Below are 10,661 nucleotides of genomic sequence, written 5' to 3'. Positions count from 1 at the left end.
GCCATTTCTATCGGCCACAGAAACAAGTGAACGATACAAAGTCGCATGTTGCGACATCACTTTCGAGTTCACAGGGAGAACAGTTCGCACAGTCACATGTTCACGAAAGCGCAACACACGACAATATAAGCGTCATTATATCCACCACTGACACGTGAAACACTATAGTGACACCAGAAAACACACAGCTACGCACAATTCACCGACAACAGAAGTATATACTTATCGCTCTCAGGCATGTGATGCCTTGAGCACGACTTTTTTTTTAGTTTTTATTTTTTTTCCTGCACCTTCTTACTGCACACTAAACACTTCCTGGTCTCTGGAGGCCTTGGCGCTACGAGTATCGTGGAGACGTTTGGCATAGTGCACGCCGTTATCGACGACCCCCTTGGACCAGGTAATTAGTCATCTCATTCCTGCAGGAATACAACTTGCTGTCTCGCGCACAAGGGACCTTTTTTTTCCTCCGGAAGTCGTGATATAGAATAACACCTCGCTTTTCCGTCAAAGTGTGCGAAGTGAGGGAAAAAATGTACATACTAAGCGCTCGTTAGCGCAATAATTTAAGCCAAGCTAATGGAAAAAAAACAGAAAAAAAAAAGTATCTTCAGGGATCTACTATTGAGCTTTTTGCTAGCGAAACATGCTTTAATAAAAAGATGAAGTGCCGATACCAAGCCCGATTTCAATAATTACTGCGGCCACAGCACAAGAATGATGACTGTACTTTATAAATAAACTTTACATTTTCCACGCAACAGAAAACCTCGCTTCGCGAGCGTAGACCTTTTCGACGCGGACGTATACTTTCAACGAAGCCATGGTCCTTGCAAAGAAACAAGGTAGCCCCAGAATGCTACTTCGAAAAAGGAAGTTGAAATTTAGAAACCGGGCTTCGCAATAGTGAATGTAGTTCTGGGTTTTGAAAACCCTCTTGTCATGCCTCACAAAGAACAAAAAAAAAAAGATACTAATCGGTTTGAACAGCGACAGGCTACGCCTGACTGTACGCAGGAACATTATTGCAAGTGCTCGCGTCACACTTCTAAGTGATATCCATCCGCGTTCCGAGCTTTGCTCTTGTCAGAAAAATAGCTTTCGTATTTGCCGCTTCTCCAAATACCAGCAGCCAAGCTGGAAGAGGGGGATCCTGCTAAACTAGACTCCTCGGCACTTCGTGCTTCCTCGGTAAGTGTAGCTAGGCTAACTCCAACAATATATGCTGTATCTTTCGGTCCCCTGGACGACTTTTTTTTTTTTTCCTAGTGTCAGAGCGCCTCGAATCACGCTCACAATGAATATGACTGCGTCGCGCACAACAGTCTTCTGAAGGAACGACTACATGAGCAACGAACTCAGCTCCCCACGCAAACAAAGCTCGCACTTTCAGCATGGCCCAGATGGCTGCCGTCTTTCAGGCCCATCGCTATAGCCGAGCGATTTTTCGGTGCATACGCGTTCTCGGCATGAGTACCAAGGGTGTCCGATCACGGGCTTACGCTGAATTCCAATAACACGTTCGCAGTAATTACTGGGCGACGCGTTCGGCTTTGCGGAGCAGCGCTTCTGTTCGAAGTGCACGCCGAAACGTAAACTGAAAACAGATGTACTACAGTTAAAGGGACACTGAAGAGCAAAACAATTTTTCGCGCGTGAATTATGCACAAGTTCACGATCTCGAAAACACCACTCTTAGTGCGACACGATGCTTGGTAAACGAGAAAAGGCGAGAAAAAAGAAATGCGGCTGGAGACGCCAGCTTGTGATTCCCGCACCAGATACCATACGTCAGAGATTTTGAAGGCGTCGAGAGGGTTCAACGCAGCCTCTAATAAACAAAAATGAAGTACATTATCATCTGTGGGTGCCACAGACCCCAAAAACAAGGTTTCAAAAAAAGAAATTCATTGAGGCAGTTGTCACGAAATTACAAGAAGTACCTTCTAAATTTATGACGCCACGCACGGAGACCTCGGCGCGAAATGTAAAAAATGAAACTACAACCTTTCTTTCCTCCGCTAATAATGGACGTATGATAGTGAAACATATGGCGTTTGAGCTGTCGGAATGCAGTTTGTCAATATAAACAAAGTCTTTGTTTCTTCTCAGTGTCCCTTTAAGATCATCCCGACGAGCAGATGCGCTTGCTCGACCATGTACCCGACATCGGCGCATTTGACTCGATGAGCGCGCATTGTGTACAGTCACAGCTTACCAGGACCAATTCGCATAATTTACCGGTCAGTTAACGCACCCTTTGAAGTTTTAACGAGGGCCATTTACAACGCAACGCGACTCGGAAACCAGCCACATTAATTTAAATATGGAAGAATACAGTTTAAATGCCCAACGACACGGAGAAAAAAAATACTTTTCGCAATTCCTTGGTTACCATAGCAAAGTTACGGTTAGAGAATGTGCCTTTAAGGTTCACAATAACCATTATAAAATGCACCTGTGGCGATCCTTCCTATTCGCAAACCCACATGAAATGGGCGGCTTCGCCGAGCAGGCCATTCACTACTGGGCACATCCCAAAGAAAGGCGATAGCTGCGCGTTTTTTTCTGCACGACGCAGCGGGACAGAAACTGGTGCGGCAAATAGCCGATGGATAAGCTTATTACGCATGCGAAGTCTTTAGAAAATGACGGCAAGCCGGGTACTTTGGCATCCGTTGCGCCCGATCGCACACTTGCTGGACAAGGAGTGTTACCAGCAACGCACTCGGAGCGGTGGCACCAGCCGCGAAGCCAGGGCTATGACGCGGGCGGTTCTGCCAAGCTCCTACCCCACAGTTTTCATTTTGTGTGTGTGAATCAAGCACACACAAGCAAACACGTGCACAACTGCATAAAAGAAGTCACCCCCCTCCCAACCACCGCCCCCGAAAAAAAAAAAAAAAAAAAAACCTTCTGGCTACCCATTGGCAGGCGCGTTGTAACGAATCTGCCATTGGAATTCAGCGTACGCCAATAACCAAAACGTTCGCACTGAAAACTGCATGCTGCTTCTTGCAGCAGACCGACTTTTTTTTTTTTGAACAGATAAGTCAGCTTTTTTGCTTTGCTTGCTAGCCTGTGTTGCTGAGCCCAACACCATAGGGAGATCGCGAAAAGGAATGATTTTCGAGGAAAACGAGCGAAAAATTGCAACGGCGTTCACACACAAGAGCCACTCACTCGGCTCAGGAACTTTGACACAGCTGCATTATACGCCGCGCGTATCGATATGAAGTTGCGAAAATACGAGATAGGGTCAAACCCATGCGAGCATATTACATTGAATTTACAGCGATAAACGGCACAATGAAAACACAAAGACGCCTCTTAGGAGAGCTTTATAGGGACTTAGTCCCCCTGAGTGTGCGCTGCTGCACCTTGTGGTGCACATTGGTTGAGCCCCGACGCCAGAGCAACGCGGGAAATGCATGCTTACGCACGCGAGGGTACAAATAACGCCACTAGACATGTTTGCATCTAGCCAACGACCACAATGCAGTATATTATTTGCATGTAGGCATGCAACAAAATTCGTTTTGTAGCTCCAAGCAGGTGTCATGACCAACTGACAAGGTGAGGTAAAATTGTTGCTGTACGGCTCCCAAAGAGAGGTATACAGGCCCCATAACACACACGCAGTACAGGAACATTGCCCATTAAAAAAGTTAAGTGCTTCTTGAAGCCTAGGAACTTTTGCTTGGAAACATCGCAAATGCGACTTAGGAACTGTGATACGTCTCCTTTAGATTCAAAATAGCAGAAGCGTTGGCGCTACCTATATGCACCAGGTCTCTTCTGCAAGGTTTTCATCACGTAAATGCCCGAAATGTCCCATTGTGCACCAGGCGGCTACATTCTGGCATTAGGAACTTTCAGAACCATTTGAGATGGTGTCAGTGCTGCTCTGTGTTTAGTAATTTATACCAGACAGTCGATAGCTTAAGAGTCGCTAAGCTCACAGACACGAGCATCTCCAACAGGTGTGGTGAGGTAGTTGCTGCCGTTGGACGGCTCAGTGAAGATGTATCAAATCAAGTCAAACCACAAACAGCTATGCAGCAGCCTTGAGTGGAAAAGTTAATGGTAGGAACATCAACCACACACACAGCAAAGCAGTTGCGAGAGTTATCCTTAGGAACTATGAAATTCAAGTGGCACAAACAGATAATTCCACGTCCACACATTTACAAAACTTTACACAGCATAGGAACTGAAAACTCTGCTTCCTCACAGCCTCGCAATGCAGCCTGAAATAGAGGTACACAGCAGTGGCAGGTCACACTTATGCAGACACCACCAATGAATTCCATGATGTGGGCATAGGATAGCAGCTGCCGTGCCCCATGTACTAAGCAATTAAATGACAGCACCGATCAAGGCAAGCATACTGCCTTGGTTGGTACAGTAAATTAGAGACATCCCTTAATCAGATGAGACTGTCCATGCACCCTCTATAAAATCCAGGCAACAGATAACACTTGCCTTACTTATGACAGGTTAGTCTTAGGATAGCAGCAAACAAAAGCGAAAGTCCGAGCTCACTGTTTAAGGAGTCAATATGTCACCATACTGCAGATTGTAAAAAAACAAAAAGAGGAGAGTTGTGTGAAAGAACACATGCAAGATAATTTAAATAGACCTCGAAGAGCAAGAAAGAGAAAGGCGATGCTCTGTTTTCAGCTTCATGGAAGTACCAGCCATTGATGTTGGAGACACTAAACCTGAACTGAAAAATAATGAAACACCTGTACAAAAAAGCATGCAGTTACAATAGTGCATCCACTAAAATAAAAATGGAACCAAATGAAAAACAGTCATGCGATTGGATAAAAACTCAGGAACTTTATTCTCGTATCACAAACTTCATAAAAATAGTATAGCATAAAACAAGGCAGAAATGCAATTCCTGAGATCTGCCTCTGAAACTTTGCCAAAGCAGCACTGTCTGCCAACACCGCTGGCAAAAAGAAAAATCTTAAAAACCTTCCAAGATTATGTGCCCAGTTTACCGCTCTTGAAAATATGAAAAGTTTGGAATGTTCACTGGTTCTTAAAAAAGCTGCACGAAGTAGTTGTATGTGTTAAGTGCAGCTTGTGGCAAACAGGAAAATGATGTAAAATATAATGCCTTCCCCAGGCCTGCATTAACTGCACCAATTATGCAAAGCCAGAATTTTTTTTTTTTTTTGGCTATCAGCGAGTACATAACGTGCTGCTTTGCCTCAAAGCCAGGGAAAGAAAATGATTGCAAAAATGCCCGTCATATCACAGAACGCTCCTTTTAAAGCTGAAAGCATTTAAAAAGGGAGTTATGCAAATTGCAAACGAGTGAACACATACATGCATTTGCACTTAAAAACAAACAAAAACCTTTGCAGGCGAATTAAAATTCAAAAAACCGTGCTTGAACTAACAGGACTATGCAGCACAACTCAGATCTTTCACAATGAGCATCAGGCAATGCAAATGCAGACTGACAAAGGCCTCTAAAGCATGCAAAGCTTTCTTTGGTGCTGCAAGTCTACAGTACTGCACTTGTAAAGCAGCTAGTCCCAAAGTAACAGCCTAAAGGGCATAAAAAAGAAAAATTAAACAAAAAAATCTTGACTATAACAAATACAAAAACGCATCAAAATGATTTTAAGCACATTCAAATGCACCTCCATTGGCAATGGTGCTGACACAAATAAAAGGAAGAAAAAATAGTAAAAGCTCTTACTTGCTGCCAGTGGCAATGATAAGCTAATTTCTCACACTTGGCATAGGTCTTCTGTCACCCTTTGTAGTTTCTGCAGCACAATTTTTGTACATTTAGAAGGAACCTTGTAGTATGGCACATAGGAACTTCTGCGAAAACAGACGACCAGGCTGGTGCACAGAAACCAGAGTATAAAATTGACGATAGTATATAAAAAATAGGAACTTTTTTTTTGGTTGCTCTAGAACCTCAAATGTTTAGTCTAGACATGCTTTGCAAACCTGTGACTACACAATTAAAAACACTCAGGCTGTTAAAAGTGCCGTACTTCTGCTGGGCAGGTACTTTGAGGCAATAAATTGGCATAAAAAGACTTGAGTAATACGGGCAGCTGCATCGACTTACATTATTGCACACTTCATATTGGCTTATGCATGTGGGACAAAGACCCAGGATGCTTTTGACAACTGACTAGTGTGCTTGATTCACCATAAGGCCCACAGTTATGAACAAGTTAAACCAGCAGTGACAAGGCCTCTCTAAAACAGGCTAACCATCGAGCACATTAAGAACACAATTTCATCCATTACAAAAAAACAAAGAGCAACAAAAACAAAGGAACACAAAAGGTGTTGAATCAGCTGCATGGACCTGATTAGAAGAGCTGCACCCTGTTGTTGCCAAAGTCGACGACGACGATTCGACCTTCAGGTGATATGCAGAGCCCCGAGGGAAGGTCTAGCTGGCCAGGCTCCTGACCCTGAGAGCCAAAGCAGACAAGCAGCTTGCCATCAGGCCGGAACACCTGCAGCCGGTGGTTGCGAGAGTCTGCGACCACAATGTGGCCCTCCAGATCAACAGCCACACCCTGTGGTCGCTGAAACAGGCCTGGCTCTTTCCCTTCACCACCCAGATAGCTCGCCGACTGAAAATCGGGCCGGATCACAAGCACTCGATGGTTATTGAAGTCTGTGACTACTACATGTCCGTCACCAATAAAGGCCACACCACGGGGCGAATCAAACTGCTTCCACAGGGGCCCCTCAAAGCCATACTTGTTGAGGAAAGTTCCATCTGCCTGAAACAGCTGCACTCGATGGTTACGAGTATCAGACACCAAAATGTGTCCTTCCGAGTTGACTGCAACATCCCATGGGTAGTTGAACTGGCCACTCTTGCTGCCCCATTCGCCGAATGTTAGAAGAAAAGTGCCACGAGAGTCAAAAGCTTGCACACGATGGTTGTCCTTATCTGCAACGACGATTCGTCCTCCATGAGTTTCGTCCCAGGCTACACCAGCAGGCCGATCAAATTGACCTGGCAGATCTCCACGAGTGCCAAACTTAAGGCGAAAGCTTCCATCTGCGTTGAACACTTGGATACGGTTGTTGCTCCTGTCTGCGACAATAATGTGACCTTGGGAGTCTGTGCATACACCCCAGGGGCGGCAAAGCTGGCCGTCACCGCTGCCTTCGGTTCCAATCACGAGGCTAGCACCGCTGATGGCCGCATAGTTGCGACTTGCGCGCACTGAAACTGCAAATGGGCTCCTCTGGATGTCTGCACCACGCAGCAGGACGCGCACGATGTGTACACCCTCCTGTTGCGGCTGAAAGGTCACCTGATAGGTGCCGTCGTGACGATCGACTACATCCGCGCGACAGAGGCTTCCGTCCGGAGCTCGCACCGTCACCTGGACCGGGTCTCCGCCCAAGAGCCGAGACTCGCCCAAATGGTCGCGTGCGTGCACAGTAAATATGGCGTTTCGACCGCGAACAGCACGCACTAGCGCCTCACCTGTGGCGTTCGAATTGGGTCCGTAGCCGGCGCTGCTCAAAAATCCTAGGGTGCCGATGGCTCCCAGCAATGCGCCGTCGGGTGCGGTGAACTCAATTTGATCGTCCTCGGCAGGTTCGGTTGGCGCGTCTCGAGCCTCTTGCAGCTGTGCTTGGGCTTCACGACGGGCTCGCAGCAAATCAAGGTCGTCACCTGCCTGCTGCAGGGCGCTAGCGGCCCGCTCCAGACGCTCGAGCTTCGCGCTCAGCTGGTCACGTTGCCGTTTGAGCGCCTGCTCTTTCACTTGCTGCGCCTGGTCAAGCCGCTGCAACAGGTCTCGCTCGCGCTGGTTCAGGGCGACGCGGTGGCGTCCGGCCGTGCTTCGTACTTCAGCGGCTACATTCTGGGTGCGCACGCGCAAACGTTCAGACATTCGGCGTGAGCGCTCCATGCTCTCTTGGAGGACAGTGACCACGGAACGCATATCAGCCAGTGTAGACGGCACAGCTGTGCGCGCACTGTCGAGTGCGTCCTGCAGGTACACCAGGCTGTGGGATCCGTGTTCTTTGACAGTGCAATCACTGCAGAGCGCCTCGCAGCATGTCTCGCAGTAAAGCCGCAACACCTGACAGTCATGACGGTCGGACCAGGACTGAGTGAGGCTTGTGTCAGCAGGTGGCATGGCCGACGCCGTGGTGCTGTTGGAAGAGACGCTGACGATCTCGTGGTCTTTGGTGAGACGCACCCGTTGATGGGCCCAAACACAGTTGTCGCAGAGCAGCTCATTGTTGCAGTCTCGGCAGCGCCCCGAAGCCCGTTTGCCCTCATTGCAGTTGCTACAGGCGCTGTAATCGAAGTCTTCGTGAACGACATTCAGAATGTTGCTAATGAGAATCGACTGAGATAACGCGTAAAGATTCTCCTGGCAAAGCGGGCACTTGTAGCCGACCGCATCGCAACCCTTGTCGGGAACTTCGTCGAGGCACTTCAGGCAAACTGCGTGGAAGCATGGCAGGACGGTAAAGTCGCGCCGACTGTTGCTACTGTGACAGCGGACACACTGCGCCGCTGGCATTTCTGCGCGGGAGAAAGAAGACGCAACGGGGCTAAAGCGTGGCTCACGTTGCTGCACCTCTTGCATGTCGACCGTCGTAAGCAGGCCTTGCAGCTCAGGGCTCAAAAAGTAGCGTAGCGTTAGTCTTAAACCCAACAATTTCTCACGGCGGGCGTTTCGGGCTCGATTCGTTGGAGGCAGGAACTTCGTTCACAGTGCATGGACGCTGAACAGCGGTGCGGCCAGCTCCTAGGATAGAGGGGGGTGGATGCCTTGTGTTAGTAACTCTTCACATGACCACCGACAGCACAGCGCCAGCAACAGCGGTACGAATAACTCACAGCCGTTACACACCTTTCGTAGTCACCCAGCGCTCCAACAAGGGCAGCAGTGCCTTTTCCGGCCTTTCCTTCTTGCTCAGGTTGTGAGTGTCCTTTCCTAAAAAAAAAAGCAACAAAGATAACTATTGGCACGATTGGCGCGTCGCCTAGCGACGTAGCATAGATGTCCTCTGCGTAGCAGATAATCAATGCATGCTTTACCACGCTTCTTTGTATCTTTAAAATTAGAAGATAATATTAAAATAAACTTTATTTTTAAATGTATAAAATTAGTGGAATGACATTTCGAAACACATGGTGCTGAAACTTGCACATGGACTGACAGCCATCTCTGAGTCTTTGACACAAACGAGCTGCAAACACAAAAAACCAAATTTTGGAAGCCGAAAACACATCATGGCCACCATGTTATAAATGTGAACTGCAAAAATGGCGTTTTGTTACATATTTGAATTGTAGTATCAAACATGCCGTAGCCATGGCCACAATAACTCTGGTCACGACAACAGGTCGTGGCTGTCATAGAAAAAAACCTTCCCATCGTGATCGCAATGCACACAGATGGTCGCGCCACGTAGCGGCCGGCGAGAGCAAAATCTCAGAGATGATTCGTTGAGGAGTGGAGCCAGGCGGGGTTTTCGTTTCTTACCAACTTTCATGCACGCGATGGCAAAAAATCGAAAAGCAACAGGATGTGTTGCGTGCCTCAGTGCACGAACAGAGCGGTGAAGGATGAGATAAGCCTTCATTCGTTTCCGCTGGACGTGCGACTCAAGAAGGAGTGGGTGGTGAAGCTCCGTATAGGCAAGCCTGTGACGCCGCCAATGAAGGATTGCAGCGCACATTTTGTCACCGAAGACTTCTTCTGGAGCAGCATCGGTAAGCCAAATGCTAATTGTTGACATTGTTCAGGAAAGCATAAGGATTACGCTCTAATGATATTGTTGAAATGAACGGCGCCGTCGATGCGGGACGATGGACGTAAACACCGCAACACTTGATTGTTGCTTTTGGAGAGTTAGGGAGCTAGTGCCTGGGCGTCTGTCGCCCGCATAAAATGAAGGGAGCGTTAATTTTGACATTCTGTCGGTCTTTTTAACAGACCGGAATGCGCGACTGCACTTTGGTGTCTTTCCTCGCGGGCTCTTTCATTGCGATCAGGGCCGATCCGGATCGAATTTCGTAATCAACGCTGACCGCTGTTTCACGGCAAAAACCTGTCCGGATCATGTTTGGTGCAGACGTCAATGAAACCGCGATCATATCAATCCCAATTACACTTAATCGCAAGTGGCATTGTAGGGGCCATTGATCTGGACCAAGCCCGATGCAAATCAGCCCTGATCGCGAGATAAATTTCATTGTGACACAGGCTTTGCTTTTTAACGCGATAGCTTTGCGACTGGTTTTTAAGTCTCATTAGTGTGCATTAGCAATCTGGTTTAACCAACAAAACATTTTAATTTTTAATTCCACCGATGGCCGGTGCATCGTTATGAATGCAGAATTACGTAAAATGCTTGGCTACCATGCATGCATTGAATGCTCGTGTAACAGTAAGGTATTCGAAATGTGCTTTTCTGTAATGCACTAAATTAGATTGTTGTTGTGGCACATGAATTTGCAGGATTTCATTTCAATCCTCACTATGTAAATCCCAAATTGTGGACACCTAATCGAAGACGACTGAAGAAGACTGCTGTGCCTTCGCGGAGCTTGCCCATAAGAACACATGAAAAAGAAGACCTGGCAAGGATTCAGGAAGCAGCAGCTGGAGATGCCTGTGCCT

General features: G+C 47.3%; 1 protein-coding gene across 1 annotated transcript; it reads right to left on the bottom strand.

Moving 5' to 3' along the window:
* Positions 1 to 4,825: 4,825 nt before the first annotated feature.
* Positions 4,826 to 9,009, bottom strand: LOC119176398 (E3 ubiquitin-protein ligase TRIM71). The gene is made up of 2 exons (XM_037427659.2): positions 8,886 to 9,009; positions 4,826 to 8,780 (listed from the first exon to the last, which is right to left on the bottom strand). Exon 2 carries the CDS (start codon positions 8,616 to 8,618, stop codon positions 6,357 to 6,359), a length of 2,262 nt encoding a protein of 753 aa, XP_037283556.1. The 5' UTR covers positions 8,619 to 8,780; positions 8,886 to 9,009; the 3' UTR covers positions 4,826 to 6,356.
* Between the last annotated feature and the right edge of the window lie 1,652 nt (positions 9,010 to 10,661).

The sequence above is a fragment of the Rhipicephalus microplus genome, chromosome X, assembly GCF_043290135.1.
Source record: "Rhipicephalus microplus isolate Deutch F79 chromosome X, USDA_Rmic, whole genome shotgun sequence".
NCBI classification, from domain to species: Eukaryota; Metazoa; Arthropoda; class Arachnida; order Ixodida; family Ixodidae; genus Rhipicephalus; species Rhipicephalus microplus.
This window is presented reverse-complemented; position numbering and strand designations above follow the sequence as displayed.